This window comes from Dryobates pubescens, chromosome 9 (assembly GCF_014839835.1).
Source record: "Dryobates pubescens isolate bDryPub1 chromosome 9, bDryPub1.pri, whole genome shotgun sequence".
Lineage (NCBI taxonomy): Eukaryota > Metazoa > Chordata > Aves > Piciformes > Picidae > Dryobates > Dryobates pubescens.
Genome location: NC_071620.1, coordinates 10,550,172 through 10,576,695, shown reverse-complemented (window position 1 = coordinate 10,576,695; position 26,524 = coordinate 10,550,172). Strand labels below are relative to the sequence as shown.

At 39.9% G+C, this 26,524-nt stretch overlaps 1 protein-coding gene across 4 annotated transcripts in view; it reads left to right on the top strand.

Annotated features, from left to right (window-relative positions):
• Positions 1-26,524, top strand: part of CARMIL1 (capping protein regulator and myosin 1 linker 1) — a 217,630-nt gene that overhangs the window by 103,701 nt on the left and 87,405 nt on the right. For all 4 annotated transcript variants that reach the window (XM_054164475.1, XM_054164473.1, XM_054164474.1 and 1 more), the window contains 9 exons: positions 203-324; positions 2,514-2,611; positions 2,946-3,016; positions 3,187-3,260; positions 8,245-8,320; positions 10,967-11,055; positions 15,724-15,818; positions 21,157-21,243; positions 26,419-26,522. In XM_054164475.1, coding sequence (XP_054020450.1) covers positions 203-324; positions 2,514-2,611; positions 2,946-3,016; positions 3,187-3,260; positions 8,245-8,320; positions 10,967-11,055; positions 15,724-15,818; positions 21,157-21,243; positions 26,419-26,522 — 816 coding nt within the window. The remainder of the gene's footprint in view (positions 1-202; positions 325-2,513; positions 2,612-2,945; positions 3,017-3,186; positions 3,261-8,244; positions 8,321-10,966; positions 11,056-15,723; positions 15,819-21,156; positions 21,244-26,418; positions 26,523-26,524) is intronic.

Sequence of the window (26,524 nt, the reverse complement as noted above, 5' to 3'; positions counted from 1 at the left end):
CAACGTTTGAGTATGGGGGTCTTGTACAGTCAAGGAAATCTTTCAGGAACTTTACCTGGAGTTTTGTCATGTTGTGCCTTAAAGAATAGCAGATTCCTACTGGCATGCAAAGCATTCAGCTAACATTCAAAATTATCTCCTTTCTAAATGGGCAGGAGTTATATGATATCCATTTCCTGCTCTCTTGTTCTTTTATTTACAGTTGATTATGGAAACTGAGAAATGTAATGTCTCCATGAAGATGGCATCCTCAGAGGATGTGAATGAGGTGCTGGCACACATTGGGACCTGCCTCCGGAAGATATTCCCTGGACTCTCACCTGTGTAAGTGTTTTTTAATGCATGTCTAGTGGCAACAGATTGTGTGGAATAGGTGACAAGTCACCACTTTGCCTCTGTGGGTTGCCCTACTCTGATCTAAGAAATGCACTGAGGGTGTAATAAATACCTTGAGGCAAGTGTTAAGGTTTTATATAGGTGTATGACAGAAGCAGGAGGCAGTGCAGAGCACAGGTATGCTCTGTAAGACCAAAAGAGTCTTTGTTTTGAAGGGGTGATATTTGGAGTCTGAAGTTCCTATTCTACCTTATTGCCTCTCCATTTGCAGGTATAGCCTAGGTTCAGGCTTTTTGTTGTAATTTACTCCTTTCCTGTTAAACAGTTGTGATATTCAGTAGGTTGTTTTTTGTTGCTGCTTTTTGTTTGGTTTTTCCGTAGAGATAATATCTGAGTTGGGAGAGGAGAGAAAAGTTCTGTTTACTGTTTGTGAAATGATGCATATGACTGGGAGCCTTACTCTTCAAAACTGAGTCCTGGGCAGTTTTGTCATGCACTTTCTATGGTACACCTGGCTCCTTGAATCATACATCTCCTTCTCAAGCTTTTTTTACCCTGCATTTTTGTTCTTTTTACCTTTTTTTTCCCCTTGACTTTGGTTTTGTGGTGTTTTGTTTGGGTTTTTATGTGTGTTTGGTTGGTTGGATTTTCCTTACATCTTTGACTCTGAATTTTATCATCCTGCAGCAATTCTCAGGACTTTTTCTTCATTCTGTTTTGTTTTGTTTTGTTTTGTTTTGTTTTATTTTATTTCTTCCTTCTGCCCTTGCCTCATCTTCATCACTCCTTACCATATTACTACTACTACTATTTGCTTCAGCTTCTGGTCTTCTATAGTATTAGAGAAAGTGGACTATGCAATTTTTCAGAGCACACTGATCTTTGAAAAGTGAGCTTTTTATAACAGATTTTAGGTGTGAATTGTGAGGCTGTATTTACATGTTATGTGCATATCTTTATTGTTCACTTTTCTGCTAGGTGGAGAAGTAAGTCAAATCCATAAACGTTTGTTTTATTTACTTACAGTTTATCTTTGTGGCAGTGTTATTAATTAACTTAATGGAGATCAAGCTCTTTCTTCAATAGGAACACATACAAGTGAATATTTATGAGCAGATTTGCCATAAAACCTCAGTAATGATGTGAGAAATTACAGAATCACAGAATGTTCAGGATTGGAAGGGACCTTGAAAGGTCATCTAGTCCAACCCCCCTGCCAGAGCAGAATCACGTGAAGTAGGTCACACAGGAATGCATCCAGAGAAGCAGACTTCACAACTTCTCTGGGCAGCCTGTTCCAGTGTTCTGTCACTCTCTCAGTGAAAAATGTAGGCAAAACAAGTAGAATGAAGATGGCTACAAGTCTGTGCATGCCTGGGTGTCTGTGAAGGCCTTGAGACATTCCCTGGGCTTTCTTGAGAATGTTGCTGGAGAGTTTAGTCTAGTTATATAGAGAGCTTGGCTCTCAGAAAAGAAATCAGATTTCTGCCTCCCCTCTCAGATGACATTACTTTCCCAAATGAAGATAGTTAGGAGTTAGGCAGCTCATGTAAGACCAGAGCAAGCAAAAAAGGGTAAAGAGGTTCCTCACATTAATATTATTTCCTTCACCATTATGGAATTCTGTAGTTTATGAGGCAGTCCTGCCAGTCAGAAAAACAGTTTCATTTCTTAAAAGGTAGGAAGGGATTGTACTTTTGCATAGGGGAGGAAGAACACTACCAAATTACAAATATTGGAGTTGGGTATCTAGAGTGCAGCCTAGAGGCCACAAGTAGCTGCTCAGCATAGTTTGTGGCTCTTGGCACCGTGGTGCTTTTGCTGCATAACAGCACTGTATAAACAGCAGTGGTTGCAATGTAACCGGTAACTACCATGTCCCTCCTATTTTGGACATCCTTGTGTTAGTTGAGACTCACAAGTCTCCTTAGCTTAAATGATCCTGTCATAGAAAAGGGTTATCATTACACAGAGAGACAAATAAATGTTATTTCTGCTGGGTGCCATCATCATGATGTGTGTGAGTTCTAGGCAGAGGATTTGTATTAAAGCTGGTAATTATTTCTGTAAACTCATTTAAAATCTTACTCGGAATAAAGGTTTATGAATTTTTAAATGCTTTCGAAGTCCTGAATATTTCTATTATTTTTATCCCTTCCCCTCCCTTTTGCATCTAGGAGGATTCTGAAAAAAGTAACTGTGGAGCCTTCAGAAAGACTGGCTAATCTCCAGGCCCTGTGGGACAGTCAGACAGTGGCGGAACTGGGACCTTGTGGTGAGAATGAATTTAAAGACTCAAAATATAAAAAGGCTGGAATTGTGGTGTCAGGAAGTTAACTTCTATTTCTGGCAGAAGCTGGTAAAGGTGTAATTAGTTTTAAGGTGTAATTAGTATGGAGCAGACTTCTGATTGGTGGGTGAAGGCACTATTTTCAGCTTCCTTACAACCTGCCAGGCAAAGATAGGATAGTTTCTTTGAGCAGCACAATGGACAGCCTTCTGAGAGAAAAGGAGAGTGAGTTTTGGGTCTTTAAGTATCAGAGTATCCTTTTAGATGTTTGTTTGCTTATTTTACTATTATGTTAAATACTCTCTTGGGTTGTTTTTAGGAGGCTTTTCACAGATGTATGCCTGTGTTTGTGACTGGCTTGGATTTCCCTATAGAGAAGAAGTACAGTGGGTAAGTACTTGTCTTTTGTGGAGCCCTTTTCAGCTGACTGTACAAGTTGTGAAAGAGCAGATAAATCATAATACTGATTGGGAGGGGAAGGGAAACAAACAAAAAGCCAAACCAAAACCCAAACCAACAACTCTGTAAAGATGTGGGGTTTTTCCCTGTATTTTTAACAGGATGTCGATACGATTTACCTAACACAAGATACCAGAGAGCTGAATTTGCAAGACTTCAGCCACCTTGACCACAGGTAAGCGACGTGCAGTAATCATGCTAATGTTTTGCAAACTTTCCTTGTTCAGCCTCACAACAGAGTTTGCCTGCCCTTACTAATGTGGGATAGGCCTATAGCTGTTACTTGAATGAGCAGACCTCTGATAGAACCATCTGTAGCATTTCTAGTTTTCGGCACAAACCTGCTGTTTTTGCCTGAAAGCCCCATGGAGAGGCATATTTCATTGAGGAGCCTGGGAAGATAAATATATTTTGCTGTTGGAAGCATTCCAGAAAGTTAGCAGATAGATACTCTTCCTGTGATGGCGGATGTGAGAGCTCAAATTCAGCAGAGAAAACACGCAACTGCATCTGGTAGGCAAAGCAAAAAATGCAATTATGCACTCTCTACTTATGCAGAATCTTTTTCTCATGGTGTGCACAGTAAAGGAAATTATTTTTGTCAGCAAGTGTGTAGAAGGTTTAAGTTGTTCAACTGAATCCTAGCCAGTAGTTTCTCCACTTACAATAGTGCTATCAAAAATGTGTACTTCCAGAAAGGAACTAATTGAGGGTAATTTTTACTATGAGATGCTGAAACTTAGCTAAGTGTTGTATTTGGTTTACTGAATTTTGCTGGCTGAGAAAATTGGATTCTAAGAAAGTTGAATCTGAAGATGTTTAAGTAGGAGGAAATGGGAGAGAGTCTTGACTAAAATCTGTCATTATACAGGGAAAATATCAAAATTAAGAAACTGTAAATAAGATAGAGAAAGCATTTGTTTCTTTGGGAAAGCCCTGTGGAAGAGTTAAGAATTTGAGTTAGGTAAATAAGAGTATTTTGCCAGAGCATTCTTTGCCCCTTTAAGCTATCTAGTATGTAAATTTACAAAAAAAACCAACACCCCACTATAATACTTACTCAACCTCTGTGGTGGGTTTTCAGTCTGCCCTGAGTCCCATGACAAAGCTGATAAGCTGTACCTGTGTTGACTAATTCAGGGGTAACTCAAACAAAACTGCAGGGCTGCAACTGGTGCCTTATGGAGGTAGTCAAAGAGTGGCTGGTTGATTAAGCCTGGGAGAAGGTAAAGAAAGAAATACTAAGCACAAGCAACTGTGGGACAGTAACACAAGAATGCTTTAAACATAGGGCAAGATGTAAGTGCTGAGAAGGCCATGGGGCATTCTTGAGAAAGTGACTTACAGATATCTGGCCTCAATACAGATTAGAAGTTGGAACAATTTAATAGGAGAGAAAAATACTACTCACTAGGAAAGAGTCAATTTAAGTATTTGGAATGTTTCAGCTATTTCAAATGAGTACTTGGCTTTTGGAAAACAGACTAATGAATTTGTTGCTTCACAGAAGTCTTTGTTTAAAGTACACCTTACAAAATTGACATCACCAAGAAAATAAATTTGTGTTGTTAATAAAAGTCTTTATTAAATGTCTTGTGATTGTGTAAGTCCAAAGACCCAAAACAATTCTTGGAGCCATTTACATGCCATAGAATCTGTTTTATTATGAGAGTTCCTATTTGTTGAGGACTGGACTGAGTAAAAGGTTTTGGGTTGGAATTTCAGGACAACTAATTTTAATATTTTTTTTTAGGAAGCCAAAACCTTATGTTATTAATAAAAAATACTAACTAGTATCTGAGATCCCAGGCAGTTCAAGAATGCATGTGAGTGTTGTGTGATATATTTAGCACAGTAAGAGTTGTTGTACTTTGGATTTTGAGACTGTTGTGTATCTTGTCCATTTAATATTTGGGGTTGCTGAAGCTATCTACTTGAGATTGTGTGGTTGCTCTGAAGCGAGGTAGAATGTGTGTGGCAGTTCTTTAGCTACAAGGATTGTGCACTGCAAAACCAAACAATCTGTGGTTTTCCAAGTAAAAGTCTGTTAGAGGTCAGCATAAGATGGCATGAATTATAGATGAATTTAAGTTCCCAGAGTGTCTGACATTTGGAGTGCATAGCATGGCTTGCCACATGGGAACATGACTTCTGAGGTTTTATCTGAAATGATGTTGTGCTGTGAACCATAGAGCTGTTTCACAGCAACAACAAAAAAAGACTGGAAGTGAACAGGGTTAACTTAGTAGCAGAATTGTCATCTATGTAGATTTTAGCATATTTGGACAAAGAAAAGCTTGACTGGTTAGATTGTTTTTTTCTTTGCACTGTTTAGATTTCTTGCTATCTTAAATACTTTGGGGAACAGAGATGCTGAGAAAATGTGAAGACATTAATGAATCTTGAATGTTGAAGCTTGGAGAGATTTTTTGCATTCCAGCAGAACAGAATCTTTTAAGATGGCAGAGATTTACATTTTATAAATCTTACTTTATCCTAAATGGCAGCTTAGTAAACAAACTAATAAATATGAGCAACTCAATGAGGGAAAGTTATGAGAAGGTCCTGCTTTTGGAAATGGTTGTTAGTGTTCTTTCACAGCATATTGCAAAAGAATTCAGATCATTGGTAAGAATGATCTGAGAATATAATAAGTTGAGAATATAATAAAGTTAATAAAGCTCTATATAATTTCGAAAAGGAAACCTCAGCAATAAGTGCAATGAGGCAAGCTCAAAAAAAGAGAAGGAGTAGATGTAAAGTCCTAAAGGACCCTCATTTGTCAGAAGCACCTTCAAAAATCTAAACAAACCTAGACTAAATTGGTTTCTTTTTAAAAATCAGGTGGTAGAATGCTATAAAGTGAAGTTTCTAGGCAATAAGGCTGCAGCAAAATGAGCAGAGGTGCCACCATCTTCAGGCACATGGGGAAGAAGGGTGTGTGTGTTGGTGTTACCGAAGTGTGCCAGTATCTCTGCAAACCCTGCCTAGGGTTTGAACAAACAGGCCTTGAGTACGGCTGAAGACTAAACTATTTAAAGATAAGAATTTGCAAATCAGCTTGGGTCAATTTGTTTCAAAGCATTCCTGTCATGCTGCAGTGATGTTTTTTCAACTCCTTGAAAATGGGATGGTTTTCCCACTAACTCTGGGCACCTCCTGCCCTTCAGCTGTTTCCTACTGAGGCCAGGGGAGGAGAGAGAAGAAAGGAGTGGCCTCAGGCAGGTTCTGCCTGCGGCCACCTCCACCTAGAAGGCACTGAGCTCTTGCCAGCCCTCCAAGCTGGCTTACCAGCTCTCTAGTAGTGTAAATGCTTGCAGCCAGTGATTCCTAGTTGTTGTCCTCCTGCTCCTTTGGAGGAACTGGTGCTAATGTTGACAGCTGAAATACATGTGCTGATGGTGCCTTCTGCCTCTTTTAGAGGTGTTGATCCACAGTGTGAACAGCTCTGCTGCTCCATCAGTGTGGTGGTGGTACCATCAGCCTGTCCAGTGTTTGTCCTGCAGCATTCACCATCAGCTGTGGCTGGTTGGTTACCACTGAGTAGATAAACTAAAGTTACACCTCATGGTTAACTTCTATCTCATTCAGCTTCCAAGGTGAAAGCACTGGCAATAAGGACATCAAAGCTACTGATGCATTACCTTCGTACCTATCATTGCAGGGGAAGGCAAAGGAGGAACAAGCTCTATGTGGACGTTCCTTACTCCATAGCAAGGTTCCTGCCTGCCCAACCTAGGGGGAAAATACTTTTGGGCTGATTTTTACACATGCCCCCCAGCCCCAACCTTTCACTAGTCAGTGGCTGCTTTATGTGGAGATAAAGCATGCATGTGTAGGAACAAAAACAATGTGGTAGATGTAAATAAGTCTATATACTTCAGGAAGCTGATAAAGCTCTACTGTGCCAGTGGAAATTAATTCACCATGAGACTTGATGTGTGCTGTGAACAGGATGGAAAACAAGCTTAATCCTTGAAGGGCAACACACACTAGTTGCTCTGCAGGAGTGTGAAAACTGTCTATTTGCATGAGCTTCGCAGTTGGTGGGCTTCAGTCTTCTGCTGCAAAATCCTGCACCTTCTTACTGTTACCTTAGAGATGGGCTTGTACTTCCAAACCTAGCAACTGCAGTTCCCAATGTAGCCTGCTGAAGGCTTGTCCTTGTGATGTTGCCTTGTCTCTTGGCTTTCCTATGTGTTTAACAACCACCTTGAAGTGTTTGAATATTTGTAGTGGGGAAAATGGAGAAAAGGAAAAAGGGAAAGAAGATAGGAGAAGGATGCTGCGTGTTTAGTGCAGATCTGTGCCTAACCATGTATGTCCTGGGGAGGGTGGGACTGGCTTGTAAAAGCCAATACTTTTAACATTTCATGTATATTGCAGGTCTTTGTTTCATTATAAAGCCAAGGGTTTCCTAAGTAGCTGTTAAGTCCCAGTGTATATAAGTATTTAATATGTTACATCAAAATGATCCAAGTGCTGCGCTGCTAAATGGTGTGTGAGTGCTTGATGAATGATTCTGCTGGGGGCTACCGTACAGGCATGACATTTATCAACATCTGTTATTGGAGAAACTTAACAGAGGGAGAGCAGATCACATTAAGAGGCTTGGCATGAAGAAAATGGGAATAATTTAGAATTTCATTTGTGAAATCCTTTTTACAATTAAGGAGGGTTTGTGCTGAAAGTCACGTTACTCTTTTGCAGATCTCCTGCTTCCCAGGGGAATTTAACTATAGAGATGAGACAAGGAGGTGTTCTCTAGAAGCATTCAGTCATGGAATTATATTAAATCATCAGACTGCCAAAAAGCTTTTTAGCGTCGTGCTAAATTATAATTAGAGGTGATTAAGAAGCTTAAATATATCACAGGCTGAAGAAAAAGTACTGCTTAAAGTTGGAATGGCAGCCCAGACAAATTCCTGATTTAAAAATTCATGCTAGAGTGGATGTTGATTGGCCAGTTAGAATTTTGTATTAAAATATGAGAGACACACAGCTGCTGGTGATCACTGTTTAGAATGCAGAACTTTCTGTAGCGGGGATAGCAGGCAATTAGCATTGCAAAAACAGGGGGAATTAGATGTGGAAGAACACTTAAGAAATTGTTTCCAATGACCAAAGCCAACAGTTTAAAAGTGTTTTTCTTTTTCTAGAGACTTAATACCTATAGTTGCGGCTCTGGAATACAATCAATGGTTTACTAAGCTGTCCTCCAAGGATCTGAAATTAGTAAGTAATGAAGCGAAACAGTGTATTTGCTCCTACCAGGCTGTGCTTTATTTTAGAGGATCCTATCACATTTTTCCAAGGTGAACTTCTTTAGGCAAGTGTATCTGGGCAAGCTGTTGAATTTCACACACCCTACCCTCCTACCCCCCAATCCCCCCCCTTACTTGTCTCAGGAAAATTTATATTGTTGGATAGTTAATTCATGCCATAGAAACACTGACAAGAGCAGGTCTTGTAAAAAATTTAAGTTAATGAAGTTTAAAAACTTCATTGGATAATAACAAGACCCTGTAAAACTACCTCTTTAGGTGTTGCTAGGTCCCCTAAAATATATTGAATGACTAAACAGGAAACTAACTTTAAAGCAGCCAGAAAGCTCAGTTGCTCTTTGAAGGTGGAAAAAAAGTATCAGGAATTTGTTGTTTGGTTTTTTTTTCTCACACATAAAAGTGTTTTTCCCTTATCATTTGCATTGCAACTTGATTTTTTTTTTCCCCTCCTAGTTGTCTGAAACTAACCTTGTATAGTAATAAGCATGTAGTGATGTATGGCATTGATATTCTTCCTTATTATTTTTCTTTCTGAAAAGCTACATGGGAGCGAATCTAAACAAGTAGGAGGACTGGAGACAGGGCCAAGAAAATCAGTAATTAGGTGACATTTTTATATATGTAAAAATTCAGTATTTCTTCTAAATTTGCAAGTTTATAGTCACAGGTAGAGTTAGTGATTTGAGAAATTACTTTCACGCTCGCTTCAGGTAACTTTTGTCCCTAAAAATGAAGGTTGAGTCTCATCATTTTTAAATTGCTGCAGTTCTATTTATCTGGAAGTGCTCTCTCTGCATTTCTAAGCTTTCATTTTCCATGAAAATTCCGTAGAAACTGGCTTCTGTGCTTTTTGAGAGAAAAGTAGGCAAAAAACCTCTTCTTTCTTGCTGGGATGTCTTACTTCAAATGATGCATGGAATGAAACTGGGAGCATTTTCAATGCTGTTGAAGCTTGCTGCTAAAAGAAGCATTGTTAAAGGTACAATGCAATTAGTTTCTGCTTGAATGAAATGAGATAGTTTGCTTATTTAGAAGACTGGCTGGTGTAGTTTGCTTAGGAGAACTGGCCACATTATCTATCCATTTGTATGTGAAAGGCATTTTCTTTTGTATTCTTAGCAACTTTTGTTTTTTCCCCCCTGGAAAACAAATAAACTTTGTCAATCCTGAAAATTCATCAATTCCTTTACAAAAAAACTCCCAACATTTTATCTTTCACCCATTCCATTTTTAGTCAAATCCACCAGGAGAATGCAAGTTGTTGGACAGTAAATCCATGCCATAGGAACACTGCTGAGGGTCAGTATGAGGTCAGACATATCTGGAGGCCACTGAATGCTTTGTGCTTCACGAGTCCTGCTCTGACATTGTGTTTGATAGACAGCATCCATAGTGTTTGTATAGTATGTTCATGAAACTTTCCACTTGCAATCATAGTGCTGTAGAAGCATTGTGATAATACTCTGAATTATCAAAATGTGGAAGGCAAAGATAGAACTGGGAAGATGGCTGAGTTGACAGTCTTCAGAAAAAAAGTGGCACCTTTACTATACAACAGAGTAATAGGATTTTTGTGCTTGGTAGAGCAGGTGGTTTTTTTCTTTTCATGAGAGATTCATTGAGATTAAAGAAAACAAAGCAAAACCAACCAACTAAACCAACAAGATGAAAAAAACCCAGCAAACAAACTAGAAAATGTCAGACTACCTTTGGAAAGGCAGCTGTCCCAGGTGTGAATGTCACGTTGCTATTTTTAAAGGCAGATAACAGAATAGTTTCAGCACGTCATGGTCATGGCTGAAATTCAGCTTTGGACATCACATGAACGTTCACTAGGTCTGTTGTTGGGAAAAAAAGGAAAAAGGCCAAATCTAGAAGCTCAATAAAAGATTGTAATAAAAGATGATGAGATAGAGAGTTCACTGTGTAGCATTTGGTTTTATCTCTCTATTTGTGTGAGTGCAGCAAACAAACTCTTTTGTGTCGTTCATGATACTTACAAATGTCCATGCAAATTCTAGAATCCAACAACAGTGAGATCATGAGATGGGATCTATTTCTATTTAGTTTGGCAGAGTTCATGCAGAAATACACTGACCCTTAAGCACTAGTCCTTAGCAGTCTGTGAAGGACCTGTAGTTAGAGTGCTTTCTCCAAAATTTCTGATATATTTATTTTTTTGGCTGCCTAGTAGCATCTTTCTTTATGTTTAGCTGTCATTCCTGGTGAGGCTTTATTTTCCTTTGCACTAGTTGCAGATGAACAGGATTTCTTCAAAAATTAAGTGAGCAGGTTTTTTCTGAATCATGGGGTTTGGAGTTTTTACTAAGATTAAAGATCTACCCCCTTATGATTAGGTGGCCTGTTTCATAGGTGAATTGCTTTCAGTTTGCCTCTTGCTTCCCTGAGTCTTTTCTAGAAGTCCTCTGCTGGCACCTGAGTCTCTCTTGGATGTGTCCGGTATTTTTGCTTATTATTGATGCATGACAAGAAGATGGTTGTGGTCTGGATCCTATTATGATGTACAACTTATAATTCAATAACTGTCTGTTTCAAATTTATGTTCTTTAACACTGTTCTGTCTTTTCTGTGGCAGTCCACTGATGTCTGTGAACAGATACTGCGGGTGGTGAGCAGGTCCAATCGATTGGAAGAACTGGTATTAGAGAATGCCGGGCTTAGAACGTAAGTAATTCCTTTGAATTAGTCACATTAGCTACTGCTTACTCCTAGTAAAAGGGATGTGTGGTGTGTGTTAGCCAGAATAAGCATTAGAACAAGCTTGTGCTACCTTGCATCTACCTTGTTCTGAGGAGCGTGTAGTCACAAGCTTTTTATATGGCTTTCCAGAGGCTGCTTATGTCCTAGAAATTCCTTTAAATTGATGGTTATTAAGATTCTGCCTGGAGAGTTGGAGTAAGATGAGCAAAATGGATTGGAGTATAAACCTTAAATCAACTCATATTGTTCCTCTCCAAATATGACTGCCAATAGAAGTGTGAACACTTTTTTATCATTTAAAAAACAGTGTTTGAGGTTTTGTTATAAAAGCCTATTATTGCATCTTGAATTCTTGTTTTGTTGCCAAGAGAGCTGTTTTTATCTTAACTGTGGACTGTAGTCTGTTCAAAGGTAGCAGGGCTTCTAGATTAGCAACTTGTTTTTAAAGAAGCAAGAAAGCAGATAATTAAGTTTAATGCCTTGCCATAGCCTTAAAAGAGAGACACAAAGAGGTAAACCATAAGATTTAATCCTTGCGTGTTTTAAATGCAGTAATAGGTTATGTGCTTTTTCTCCCTTCATAGAAAATAAAAGTAGAGTTCAAATTGCACACCAGCTCAGTTGGAAGTATTTGTAGCTTGTTTTAGTGACAGAGTAGCATCCAAGACCACGCAGACAAGACAAACTCTAGTGCTAATGAATTTTTATGGTAATAAAAATGGCAGTGGAAAGGTGGGAGGAGCAGAACACTATGATGAATTACAAATAAAGAGGGGAAAGCGCAGGGAAAGTATGTTGTGTGCTTTACGCTGTCTCCTCATTCACTGCTTGGGTCTTTTTCTCTTTTTTAAAAAGGGTTTTGCATTGAAATACCTTTAAAAGAATATCACCTCAATGATACAGGAAGCTTGGTGTGAAGTTTGGAATTACACACAAAGTTTCTGCTCACTAGTGCACTGCCTTTAATAGCCATCATTCAAACAGAAGCACCTCATTTGAGTTTCATTTTTCTTATTGTATATGCCGTGAAATCCAGTGATATTCATTAATATTAAAAGACACATTGACTACCTTTGCACATCACCTACCCTAACTCATCACAGTTGGGTTAACTGGTGTGAGTGTTAACAAGACCTGACAGATAATCAACGTGTGTCTTTGGTTTTCATGTCTCCATCTACATGCACAGCATTTGGCATTTTGCCTTGGTGTGTATCTGCTCCCATCAGCATTGTCTGTCTGCCTTTGTCAAGGACGCATTTGTCAGTTTTGCTGTTTATCATATCTGCTTGCTAGGAGGAAATCCTGTTGTTACTGGGTGTCTTCCTTTACACAGTATACAGACCAGTCATATTTAACGAGCTGTGACAGATGTCAAACCAGGGTTAAGGAAGCTACCAAGAACAATGCTTTGAGAAATAACCTGAGTAGATTCAATAGCATATTTCTTCCTGCAGCAGAGTCAATTTAAGATGATTTTGTTCCTTTCTACCTTCAGCCACTCAGTTCTGTGAGATTTAGTTTGGTCCACAGCCCCATAAACACTTGTCATCCTCCCAGCTGATGTAATAGCAAGCTACTGTATGGTAAAAGTCATAAGGACTCAGAACTGGGAAAGTGTGGACTTGCTGTTGGAGAAAACAGGATGTCAAGTGAAACCCTCAATTTGATAAGATTTGTGCCAGTTTAGATGCTCTTGAAATTTTTATTCCCATTGCGATGTCTTTGACAGCTTTAAATGGTAAATTCTAGATTATGTTGGATGTCTTCAATGCATACAGCAAACACCAGTGTTTTGATAAGTGTGTTAGCTGAGGTAGATGATATCCAGATTTCAGGGAAAGAAGTATCATTGAGGAAAAGAGTTACATCCCTGAGGTGTTTTAGAGGACTGGGACTGTATGTTATAACCAGAATATTAATTTCCATGAAACTGCAAACCAAATTCTTCAGCCTGCAAAGGCCTGTTTTTAAGAGCTCGTGAAAACTTGTCTTTGTTGCACTTCTGTACACCATGAAAGCTGGCAGGCAGAATGTCCCTACTGCCTTCCTCACCATCCTCTGCATCTGTTCTAAAAGGAGTGTCCAGCTATGACAGAAGGGGAGCATCAGAGGTGCCAGCTGCTGGTACCCAAAGGGACTTGGACAGTGATGTTGCATCTTGTCTTTCCCTGCTGGATGGGCTCTGACTGTCCTTAGACCCAACAATCTTAATTCTTCCATACACATACTCTTTTTCACCTGTTACAGGGATGCTATCTAGAAAGATCCCGAGGAACTGTTTTGTTTGAGATTTCCAGATGTGTTGTATTCTTAATCTGGGTGAAACATCCTTACTTTGCCATACATATAGTTAAACTGAGTCTTTTTTGGGCTTTACCTCCAAGTTTGAATGTCTTAAGTTCAGGCAAGCATGGCTCTGCAATTCACACAGACCAAGTTTGATGCTTTATAGCAAGTGTCAGGCTTACATTGTATGCTCTGTTCATGAAGGATGCAGACAAAAAAAAACCCAATAAATTTTAGGACTTAGAGTGGACAAAGGAGAGTGAGGGATGTTGCTCAGTGAGCAGAGCCCAGGTACCTCTGTTTATGGCAGAGTCTGCACAGGGAGTGGGGAAGTTGAATTTTTTTTTTTTTTCCTGAAATGAGCCTTGGAGTCCCATGTGCCCTGTGTAGGTAATTCCCTGCTTTCTGGTGGCAGCTGATTTGCTGTGCTTTTGCTACATAGTTCACACATACCCCAGCTGGTAATCCTGCCTGTATTGGTGGCAAAAGTTGGAGCTGAGTTTGCAAACAAGCCTGGAGGTGTAGGCATGTCATGATAAGAATCTGTTTAGGATAAAGGAAGAGGAGGAAACTCACCATGAAGAAAGGGGGGTTTGTTTGGTTTTTAACCCAAAACCTCATTTTTCTTGGCTGGACACAAGAAGCTTGATTCAGATGCCTAAATACAGGCATCCAGTGCCATTTGAAATACTGGAGAGTATCCACAGTGTTGGCAAATTTTACCAAGGACCTGCTGGAGCTATGTAGTCTCCTGCAGCAGCAGCTGGTAGCAAAGCAGGATACCCTGAGGCCTATCAGGTGGCAGAGATTCAAGCCCAGAATTTCTTTCTGTTGAGTGCTTGCATTCACAGGCTGCCTGTGTTTTAAGAAAAGAATACACTTTTCCTAGAGGCATCATCATGCATTTGCAGTGCTGGAGCCTGTTCTAGCCCCAGGAGTCTGTTTAAGAACATGGGATTTCAAAGGGGAAACTAAACTTTCCTTGAATATCTCTGTACTCGAGTACATCTTGCAAAATCAGAGAACCAAAAGCTATTGAGGTTACTGCTGTCTAATCCCCACTCTGTTCCAAATAGTGGAAGAGGATGCTACTTGCTCTGCAGTTCTCAGCACACAGACTAATCTACTAGTTTTATGGTAAGCAGGATCTGCCTCAAGGAAAGAGGGCAGTGATAATTATCACTTTTCTAGCAACATAGCAGTTAGTTCTCCACCACTGGCTTACAGGAAGTAAGATAATGTACTTCGAGGCTAAGAGAGAAGGAAGATTGAGGCATATTTTTTATTCCCATCTCCATGTCTAACTTAGGTGAAGTAAAAACACTGAAATTATAGTCTCACTTTAATAAATGCACACAGTAGGATTAGTCACTTAATACATGGAAGCTTCCTAGTAGGTAGAAGGGCAGGTTTGAGGGTTTGCCTTGGAGCTGATAACAGCCAACAGTCTTCTGACTTAATGCAAGGAATGTGTCTCCAGAGTCTGACAGTGTGGTCATGCAGGAAAACCCAAGCTAGCTTTGAACTTTAGTGCTGTGGGTGGTGGTAGCCTAGATACAGCAAAACGCTCTCAAATGAGGCAGTGTTCCCTTGACTCTCAAGTGGATTTGTAACAGAGGTAGGTGATGCTACTACAGCTACCTACCATAGTTGGTTGAAGTTACTTCAAAGCTGTCTGTGCTACCTGACCTGGCGGTTGTGAGCATTATAGAGCTGATATACCATTGTCTCTCTTGGGACATGTTGCTAGGGTTCTGGTCAATCAGTTACCTACTTTGATGCTTCTCACTGTAAAAAGAAGCAAGCAAAGACTATTTTGTTTGTGTTCTTTGAGAGAGCTATTCCTGCTGTTTTATGAGGTCAGAAATACTCCTGTTTTGTTGACCTAGTGAATATGCTGCAAAGCCCATCTGTTTGAGTGACTGTTGGTAGACAGCTGCTGCAAGTGAGAGGGTTTGCTTCTGAGTGAAGGAGGTAGTGATACACAAGTTGATGTATATATCTCATTCATGTGGTGTGGAGATGATGGAAGATCTGCTTGAGTTTTCAGTTATTCTGTGTAAGTCCTATTTGATACTGTCAGATCTTTATCAGAAGCAGTTTGAGCTTTGATTGTGTGCCCTTCAGTCTCTTGGGTCACAGAATAAACACATAATAAAACAACTCGCTTTGTAAGATAACAGTTTAGCTAGAAAAGCATTGTTTAGAACTGTGAAGAATCAGTCACTTCTCTGCAGCAGGGTAGGCCACTTCTGGCTAGTAATCACTTGATGCTTTTAAGCCTCTGAATGTGTTGTAAATAGAGGAGATAACAGGATTCTTTCTTCCTCTCTTTTTTTGCAGAGATTTTGCACAGAAACTAGCCAGTGCCCTAGCCCATAATCCCAACTCAGGACTCCATACGATCAACCTTGCTAGCAATCCACTTGAAGATAGAGGTACTGTAACATTTGTGCACTTCTCTTTCTACAAATGTAATAGGGGGATTACTGCTGCTCCCTTTGGCTTTGCCTGAATAATAGCCTATTGTTCTCTGTGTAATGCTATTGTATCTGTTATTTACAAATATCTGGTGTTCAGAATGACTGGGAATTGCTATTCTTTGGGGGTTTTTTGATCTATTCATATCTATTGGCTTGCTAAGAAATATTTAAGTGTCTTAAATCAACCAGGGATTTAATTAGGTATCATTACATTTTCATAGAGGTTTCTTTTCATGGAAGATGGAACAAGAAGACTGCTTAGATCTAGAGAGAAAATAAAATGACATGCATTTTTAAAGGCAATGTAATCAGCTGAAAGATGAAACACGAGGCAACTTTGTTGCTTCAATTATATTTTCCTGATGGTTTTGTGGTTTTGTTTCAGCCATAATTGCATATTTATTTTAATTATTGAAACTATTCTTTCTTTCTCTTTTTTTTTTTTTTAGCTTTTTGCTGGTCCATTATGTTGCCAATACTTGGCCATGCTTACTCATACTGGCATAACTGGCATCCTTGTGGAGCAAAGTGCTGTTGACTCCACGAGATAGAAAATGAAGCTGAACAACCCAGCTTCTCTCAGACTAAGGCACTGCTAGGCCTGGTTTCAGTACATATCAAGTCATTCCACTCCCTTGTCTACTGTCTTTTCACCCCATAGCATTTATTTTTAAAATAAAGTTACATTCTTTCATTCTGGAGTTGACCCTTCAGAGCTGGCCATGTGAGATTCCCATTTGCTTCACTTAATGCATTCCAGGCACACGGTGTTCTGGGATCAGACTATCTTGTGCTCCTGTTGGGCCAGAATGAAAACAAGAATTTTATACAGTGAACCTTTTCTTGTTTTATTTGGTTCATTGGGGGGAATTTTCCAGTCTCTTGGCTGTCATGAATTAAAATGGAAAAACCTTATTCATTTGGATTACAAACAGACTGACTCATGATGTTTTTAACACAGTTTTATAGGTGTCTCTCCTTTCTTGCTAGTTCAGTAAGGAACAAAAGGGCAGCAGGTTTTTTTTTTCCCTTTCCTCTTTTGTGTCTCCTTTTTTGACTGGAAATAAGGATGAAAGTATTTTAGTTTTTAATCTATTCAGAGTAGAGTTTTTTATTTAAAGTTGTTCACATGAACTGCTTTAACTCTTCTAATTACTTCTTGCCTGCTGATTACCACTTGCCCTCCTTAGGAATCCGTATCAGATGAAAGCCAGTGTTTTGCTGAAGAGCATTACTGTAGGCCTAACTGCATTGTACAAAACTTTATGTTGTAAACATAGAATCATAGAATGGTTTGGGTTGGATTAGACCTCCAAAGGTCATCTAATCTAACCCCCCTGCAGTGAGCAGGGACATCCTCCATAAGATCAGGTTGCCCAGAGCCTTGTTGATCCTGACCTTGAGGCATTCTGGCCTGCATCAGGAACAGTGTGGCCAGCAGGAGCAGGGAGGTCATTCTGCCCCTGTACACTGCACTGGTTAGGCCGCACCTCGAGTACTGTGTCCAGTTCTGGGCCCCTCAGTTTAGGAAGGATGTTGACTTGCTGGAACGAGTCCAGAGAAGAGCAACAAAGTTGGTGAGGGGTTTGGAACACAAGCCCTATGAGGAGAGGCTGAGGGAGCTGGGGTTGCTTAGCCTGGAGAAGAGGAGACTCAGGGGTGACCTTATTACTCTCTACAACTACCTGAAGGGAGGTTGTGGACAGATGGATGTTGGTCTCTTCTCCCAGGCAAGCAGTACCAGAACAAGAGGACACAGTCTCAGGCTGCGCCAGGGGAGGTTCAGGCTGGATGTTAGAAAAAAGTTCTATACAGAAAGAGTGATTGCACATTGGAATGGGCTGCCTGGGGAGGTGGTGGAGTCACCATCACTGGAGGTTTTTAGGAGAAGACTTGACGGGGTGCTTGGTGCTGTGGGTTAGTTTTTTGGGCGGTGTTGGATTGGTTGATGGGTTGGACGCGATGATCTTGAAGGTCTCTTCCAACCTGGTTTATTCTATGTATTCTATGTATCTTCAAAGATGGGCCTCAACTACCCGCCCTGGGCTACCTGTTCTAGTGTTCCACTACCCTCATGGTAAAGAACTTCCTCCTAACATCCAACCTATATCTAGTCTTTTATAATTTCAAACCACTCCTCCTCATCCAATCACTGCAGGCCTTTGTAAACAGTCCCTTTCCAGTCTTCTTGCAGGCCCCCTTCAGGTACTGGAAGGCTACTATTAGGTGCCCCTAGACTCTTCTCTCCTCCAGGCTGAACAACCCTCAGCCTGTCCTCATAGGAGGGGTGTTCAAGCCCCCTGATCATTTTTATGGCCCTCATCCGGACTCGCTCCATCATGTCTATGTTCTTGTATTGAGGGCACCTGGACGCAGTACTCCAGGTGAGGTCTTACAGCACAGGGTAAAGTGGCAAAATCGCCTCTCTCATTCTGCTGGTCACAATTCTTTTGATACAGCCCAGGATGTGTTTTGCCTTCTGGGCTGCAAGTGACCACTGTTAATGCCTGTCCAGCTTCTCATCCACCAGAACTCCCAAGTTCTTTTCTGTAGGGCTGCTTTCTATCACTTCATCCTCCAGCCTGTACTGATAATAAGGATTGTTCCAGCCCAGGTGCAAGACCCTGAACTTGGTCATGAGGTTCACCTGGGCCCACCTCTCCAGCTTGTCCAGGTCTGCCTGGGTGACATCTTGTCCCCCTAGCATATTGACAGAACCACTCAGCTTGAAGTCAACTACGAACTTGCTGATGGTGAACATTGGTTCTGCTTTTGAAGAAGTGTATATAGAAAGCATTGCATTAAAAAGTGATGGTGTTTGGGGGATTTTTTTTTGTTTGTTTTATTTTGTTTGGAGGAGTTTGTTTAGGGTTTTTTTATTTTATTTTGAAAATAAAAACAAATGATCAAATATTTGGTAGATACTCTTAAGTGCAGGAGTACTTTGGCCATAGATTCAAGCCATTCTGGAGTAGCTACATAAAAGATAAAAATGAAATGCAGAAACTGCAAGTTGGAGAAATTAGTAGTTGGTGTTTGTTTTTTTTTCCCCCCTCATTATCTCAGTCTCTTCTATCACATGTGCAATTAAGATTTGACCTTTTCATCAGAGAAATAGATAAGTTAAAGGGAAATTAACTATAATTGCAAGGTGCAAATATTCCAGCTTTTCAGTTTGAGAAAGAATTATGTGTCCTGTGATCTGATATTCACTGAGTGCAAGGTAAATTTGACTTTATTAAACTGAAGGGATAAGCATTTCACAAGTAAAAGCTGGCAGATGAAGATTCATGTAAACACAAATTTTGGGAGAACTCTCTTGAAAAATCACCTGCAGGAACTGGAAATTTACCAGATTATTTTGCTGTTATAAGGGAAATAACAAGAGTTGTGTGATTATGGGGAAGAACATATTGTTGTGCCTTCTCTGAACAAAAAGCCACCCTTAGCTTTTATATATTACTGAGTGCCAGTAGGCAAAGACATTATTACATAAATACAACTCTCTGTATTCCAATAACACGAGAAGTGTGTTTAGTTTGGCTATGGCATAGGATTTGGCTTCAGTTCAGATGCAAAGCACTGTTTGTGTGAAGTGATTTACACTGAGCCCAGTGTCTTAATTTGTGATTGATTTGGCTTTATAGTACTGTCAATATTTGTGAGACTAATACCTGGAAAGTTTATTATCAATCTTAGCTTTAAAATCTAGCCAAAGTGATGGGAGTTATGCTTCTGGCTCTACTAGGATCACAATTTAATCTCATAGTTTCTTAAAAAATAATGCAAAACAAACATACAGAAGCCTAGAAGTACTCAAATTGAGAACTGTGTGCCTAGATGCAGTTAACTCTATTTCTGCCATTAGAGCCTGTCTAAGTCTTGTTGAACGGCAGCACAACCCTCTGATGTGTCAGCCACTCACCCAGCTTTGTGTCATTAGCAAACTCACTGATAGTGTTCTCTGTTCCCTCTTCCAGGTCATCAACAAATATATTGAATAGCACTGATCCCAGTACTGACCCCTGAGGGACTCCATTAGATATAGGTCTCCACTAGATTCCATCCCGCAACTCTGACTTCTTTCCTTCAACCAGTTCACAATCCACCTCACTACCAGATCATCCAGACCACACTTCCTCAGTTTTGCTGCAAGGATGCTGTGGGAGGTGGTGTCAAATGCTTTATTAAAATCAAGATAAACTACATCCACTGCTTTACTATCACCTATCCACCTAGTTATGTCCTAAATATCAACTTTTCATTTACTGTGTTTTGAATCCAGTAAAAGGCTTTACCCTCTTCCTCTTTGCCCTTTTCTCTCTGAGTCAGTTGCAGTAGAGAGCTATGTTTCACACCTAAGGTTAAGCTTGGAGTTTCTGTGTTGATTTACTCCTGTAATAAATATTTCATGGGTTGGTTCCATTGTTATTTAGGATGTGTCCTCTTAATCAAATTGCAATCTTTTGCTTTAATGGGAAGGATTAAATTTATGGAGTGTGGAACTTGGGATGGGCAGAGAAAGGACTTTAATGAAAAGTGCTTTTTTTGTTTTTCTTTGGTTGTATTTGTGCTGAGATAGTCCAGTCTTTGTTGTCATCTTAAGAGGTTTTTACTGTTTGAGATTGTAAGTGGTTGTAGCACTTCCAAGCCTATGTCTGGCTGGTAACCATGCAGGCTACTGTAAGGGAATTAGGTGGGCATTATGACTTGGTGGAGGTTTACCTCAGAAAAAGAGAGCAGCATTACCCAACCTGTGTGACTCACTTGGCTTGAAAACCCTTCTTTAAAAAAACCAAAAAAACAAACAAAAAAACCTGGTTTGCTGAATTTTATTTTGTGGTTTGTTTATGTTGGTTTGTTGGTGGGTTGCTTTTGGTTTGGGAGGGTGAGAGAGGGAGCTGTTTGGGTTTGCTTTTGGTTTTTTTGCTGAACCATAAAGCTTCCAAATTTCCCAAGTGCTGGCTGTTCAGTATATGTAATATCTTTCCTTTAACTCATTCTCAGAAGCATGTGTGTATTTTAGTTTTTAAACTAATTAAGGTGACTCACTGACCATTAATAGCAAAACTTCTCTGTTCAATGGATAGCAAATTATATGTCTTGGCTATATCAGTCATTTCAACCATTTTATGGTCATAAAAAGACAGGGAAATTTTGGGGCCACGTCCACGATGAGTGCAGGTCCTTGTGCAGATCCAGCAGTGCAGTTTGCCCATGGTGTGGCTGCTGGAAAAACCTGAGGTCACCATTAATCTGAAAACATCCATTTTTCTCTGTGCTCCCCCAACAGGTGTGTCATCTTTGAGCATCCAGTTCGCCAAACTTCCAAAGGGACTGAAACATTTAAATTTATCTAAAACCTCCTTGTCACCTAAAGGTATGCTTTATAAGTTGGCTGCTTTTCCTGTTCTACAAGTTTCAGATTTCCATCTTAATAATACCTTTTGTAACCAGACAATGATATAATTAATATTGTCAATGATTTACATGTGTATTCTCAACAGCACAGCTACTTCTATGAAGTCCTGCATTGCTGAGCCATGGGCTGAGTTCCGTCCCCTTCAGCACTCTGAAAAACTCTGAACTGTCTTCTGCAAGCTTTGAGCTTGAACCTGTACTGTAAAGAAAGACTGAATTTAGGATTGGCATAAATCATACATTCCATGTGAGCTTCAGAAGGATGTCTGAAGCAAAAATGGAAGATTTTCTGAGTGGTTTGCATATAATTATTTTATGAAACTTAAGTGTTGTGAGAGTGGCTCTTAAGTGGTTTGATCAAAGTAGGGAATTATTTCTTCTATAGTTTACTCAAGCCCTATGAGGAGAGACTGAGGGAGCTGGGGTTGCTTAGCCTGGAGAAGAGGAGACTCAGGGGTGACTTTATTGCTCTCTACAACTACCTTAAGGGAGGTTGTGGACAGGCAGAGGTTGGTCTCTTCTCCCAGGCAACCAGCACCAGAACAAGAGGACACAGTCTCAGGCTGCGCATGGGGAGGTTTTGGCTGGAGGTTAGGAGGAAGTTTTACACAGAGACAGTGATTGCCCATTGGAATGGGCTGTCTGAGGAGGTGGTGGAGTCACCATCACTGGAGGTGTTCAGGAGGAGACTTGATAGGATGCTTGGTTGCATGGTTTAGTTGATTAGGTGGTTTTGGATGATAGGTTGGACACGATGATCTTGAAGGTCTCTTCCAACCTGGTTTGGTCTGGTCTGGTCTATTCCATTCCATTCCATTCCATTCCATTCCATTCCATTCCATTCCATTCCATTCCATTCCATTCCATTCCAATTGAAACATATGTATATTTAAAAAGCAATAGCAGTACTGAAACAAGTGAAAAGCTTTCAGGGCTTTTTGCATTGCTATTTTACAAAGTGATGCAGTGACCTCTTAGAAAGAGACCCAGGGTCTCCTCTGGAGAGCATAAGTGTTGAAATGGAAAATTTGCACTGACATTATTGCAGCTTTTTTTTGCAGATGTTGATGACATGGAAATGAGGAGTGACTTACAGTCTTGGAAGGACATTAGATGATAACAGACAGGAGCCATGCTCTTTCGTTGTTTTAATTATTGCTTTGTGAAGCGTGGATTCTGTGTTCTGTTGAGCTTTAAGGATTGTCCTGGAGGAACATGGGTTGGCAGAAGGGTGGGGGTCTTTAGGTATTTTTTGGTGGTTGTTTTTGTTGCTTTGTCTTTTTGTTTTGGTGGGGTTTTTTGCTTGTTTTTATGAGTGTCTGTAGCTCTTTTTATGCTTAAGTATATAGTAATAAACACTAACCTAAATTTATTTGGTCATAATTTTCATTGAAAACACTTTATTAAACTCTGGATTTGTTTGACTTTTTTTCAACTGTTAATTGCATTTTTCATGAAAATTAATTGATTAAGAATCTTGACTAACCTTACATGTGCTCTTGAAATTAGATGTTTGGCAATTTGACAAATTAATGCAGTTCTGGTATGTGCTTTTCCTTATGTGATCTGAGTGATTTCAGCAAGTACTCGTGAGAGACCTTATTATGGCCTTTCAGTACTTAAAGGGGGCCTGCAAGAAAGATGGGGGTCAATATTTTTAGCAGGGCCTGTTGAGATATGTGATGGTTTAACCATCTCAAAGGGTTTAACCAGAACAAAGGGTGATGGTCTTTAAACTAAAAGAGGGGAGATTTGGACTAGATACAAGGAAGAAATGTATTACAGTGAGGATGAAACACTGGAATGGGTTGCCCAGAGAGGTGGTAGATGCCCCATCCCTGGACACATTTAAGGTCACCTTGGATGGGACTCTGAGGAACCTAATCTAGTGGAAGATATCCCTGCTCACTGTGGTAGGTGATGGACTAGAATGTCCCTTCAAACTCAAGCCACACTCTGATTCTGTGATTGTTGAGTTGAGACAACACTAGCTACACTTCTGTCTTTGTAAAGAAGGAATTAATTCACAAAATTCTTGTCAGTAAAACCCAACTCTTAGGTCATGAAAAGAATTCAGGACACTTTTAACACACTTTTAAAAGTCACTCTCTAAACAGAAACTGAACATATTTTCCAGCATGTCTAAGACTGACCACATGCGAGTCCTAGTCCAGACTGCATTGCAATAATTATCTGTTCTCCAGAGAGTAACAGATCACTGTTAATATTGTCCACTGGCAGCTCCTCAGTATTTCTTGAAGTGTATGTGATATCTGAAAACTGAAATAGTTATAATCCTCTGGACCTGAAGAAACTCAAGACAGCTTTGCAGACAGTTCAAGAGGCTGTCTTTGCCAGTTTAAGAAGCCAGTACTGAATTGATTTTAACTTGGGTCTCTGTTTTTGAACTTGTAATATTTGGTATGGGGAAGGCCTAAAGGAGACCTTGGATCTTGGATTCAGTAGACTCCAAGATGCATGGATTGGTTGGGCTTTATTTTTTTTTTGCTTTTTTTGGGTCGTTGTTGGGATTTTTCCTTTGTTTTGTTTTCCTATTTTGAGCTTTTCAATTTCAGAGATTCTGGACTGTCTCTCACTGGTTTTGACCTTACTTAAAAAACACTTTCTATTTGAGAAAAGTTTCTAAGATTGAGAAGCAAAGTTCAAACAGTAACTTCCCAGATGATCTTTCCTCAAATATAGTGTCTCAAACTTCCTGAGAGCTATTAAGACTCTGAGCCTTCCTAAAGTGGTAAAAGAGCATAAAAGATTGTCTGCAAATGAAAGTGAGATTACTGTTAAGAGTATACCATGAGGTAGGTGAAATTCAAACAGAGATTTATTGATTTGAAGGTTCTAATTAAATGGAAAATTCTAGTCAATGCAAAGGTAGGGCTTGCTTTTCTGAGCCCAAGACAAAGGCTGGTGTATTAAAAACCCTCACTCACACTGCCTTCACTTAGGTGACTGATTCTGAGCATTTGGCCCTTTTAAAAACATGAAACAAGCAGCAATGTTAGAGATTGTTTGATAGTTGTTCTTGTTCCCCAAATTTAGACCCTGCTCCTGAATTCCTAGAGTTGGTTCCTGATAGCGTATGCTGAATTGTTGACAATACACTACATTCAGTTCTACTTGTTGTTTATAATAGAGTGTTGAAAAGACTCACTAAAGTGAACCCAGAGCTATAAGCTCTGGTGGTTATATAGAGCTTTTAGTCCTTTCAAGGTTTCAACAAGTATTCATTTGCAGCTTACCTTTATAGATAGGGTGTGGACCCAAGGATGCAATGTTAAGATAAAAAGAAAAACTACACTAAATGGAAATGTTTTTGAGACTTGGCAAAGATGTCTCTCTGCTTCAATTTTTTTCATATCCAAAGCCTCCTGAAGCCAAGAGCTATACTACTAACATGGGAGGCAGTCTTAAAGTTTGGAAACTTGGAAAACTAAAGCACTGATGGGGGGTATTTTGGTCTCTCATGGCTTACTATCTGCTTTCTTGACATCCTCACCAGTAAATCCATTTTGTAATAGTTTTTAAGAGAAAAATGGACATGTTCCATCCACTGAATCCCACTCCATTTTCACTGACCAGTAGCTTTGAGAAATTGCCCAGTATTGTCTATTAGAGCAGAGAACCTGCCTACTTCATGGCTTTTGCCAGGCACTTGCAAAAAAACCCAACACAACCTACTGCAACTACTGAAGGACACACTGATGCTTATGTATGTAAGGAACACACACATAGTGCTTGAAAGGCAGCAATAGCTATCTACAATAAATTAAGAACTTGGTAATAAGAGCTGTCAAGTGAAAGTTAGATTTGAAAGAGTTAGAAGTAGCTATGTCCTGATTTCTGTTTGGAAAAACTGAAGTATTTTGGAGGAAGAAAGCTCTGACTGGTTTGTTCCCAATGTGAGCTTTTTAATTTTAATGTGAAAAATATGTATTTGTTCTGATAAGAAAGTGAGAATTCTTTATGCATTTCTTGTTATTTTAATTGACTAACTGTTTTGTCTGGAATTACAGGTAAATGTGTTAATTGAAATCTTTTTCATTTCCAGGTCTTATCAGTTGCTTTTGAAGTTCTGACAATTGTAATTGTTTATATACCTGATGTTCCACAGGTGCTTTTATCTAGCTGTTGTTGTTTGCAGGAAGTCACTGACTTAACATTATGGAGTAAAGGGTTTAAAAAATATGTTTCAGAATGGGATTGAACTTGGCTAAAAGACTTCTTCCCAGGATCTGGTACTTTGTCATGGAGGCACACACAAAACAAAATGGGCAGCAGTAGCTACCCAGAATGTGGATTTATTGTAACCAGAGTTACATGGTACTCCTTCTGACAAAATTAAATTACAAATGTGGATGTCAATCATGAAGATACTACTGCACAACTAATTCCTAAGATTTTAAAGAGTATTCTTTCTAGAAAGATGAACCAAAATGTGCATGGACATTAAGAACTCTCATAAAAGAGGGGTAAGGGTTTACTCAAGGGTATATCTAGAAACAACGTACACTCACCAGATTGGGGTTGAGGACTCACTCAATTGCAGAGGTATCCTCAGATAGCATCCCAGTCTAAGGGGAGGCTTCAGCACTGCAAGGCCTGCTTAATCCAAAGGAATCAACTCAAAATGGATCTCTGCTGGGGCTCTATTTATACTCTAGTTGAGTCTGAACTGTGATCATTCTAAGTAGTTCAGGGTAAGCCCATGATAAAGGCAGCCTGAGGGTCTGGACTCTGAGGCACAAAGCTGTTCATCAGTCTGGCAAAGGCTGGCCTTTGTCAGATGTTTTTTAGGGTTTTCTGTTGCTGTTAGGTGTTTGCCAGGATTTTGACTGTGTGGGCAGTTGCACCTGCCACAGACCTGTAACACCCCATGGCGCCCTAAGGACAGCTGGTGGAGCATGGTCTAGGCAAAACGGGGCACGTTGTGGCAGAGAAAGCTCTTGGATCTCCCTAGTGGTCTGTATTCCTCTGCTGTAGTACAGTGATGGTAGCAGGAGGTTATTAAACATTTGTGTACATCTGTGTTCAATGAAATTGCACACTTGCAAGGGCTGGAACGGTTCTGTCTAGAGTCAAAAACGTTGAGTATTGTCATTTTCTTTTGTTTTGGCAGGGGTGAATAGCCTTTCCCAGTCACTGAGTGCCAACTCGCTGATCACAAACACGCTCGTCTATCTTGACCTCTCAGGGAACGCGCTCCGCGGTGATGATCTCTCAGT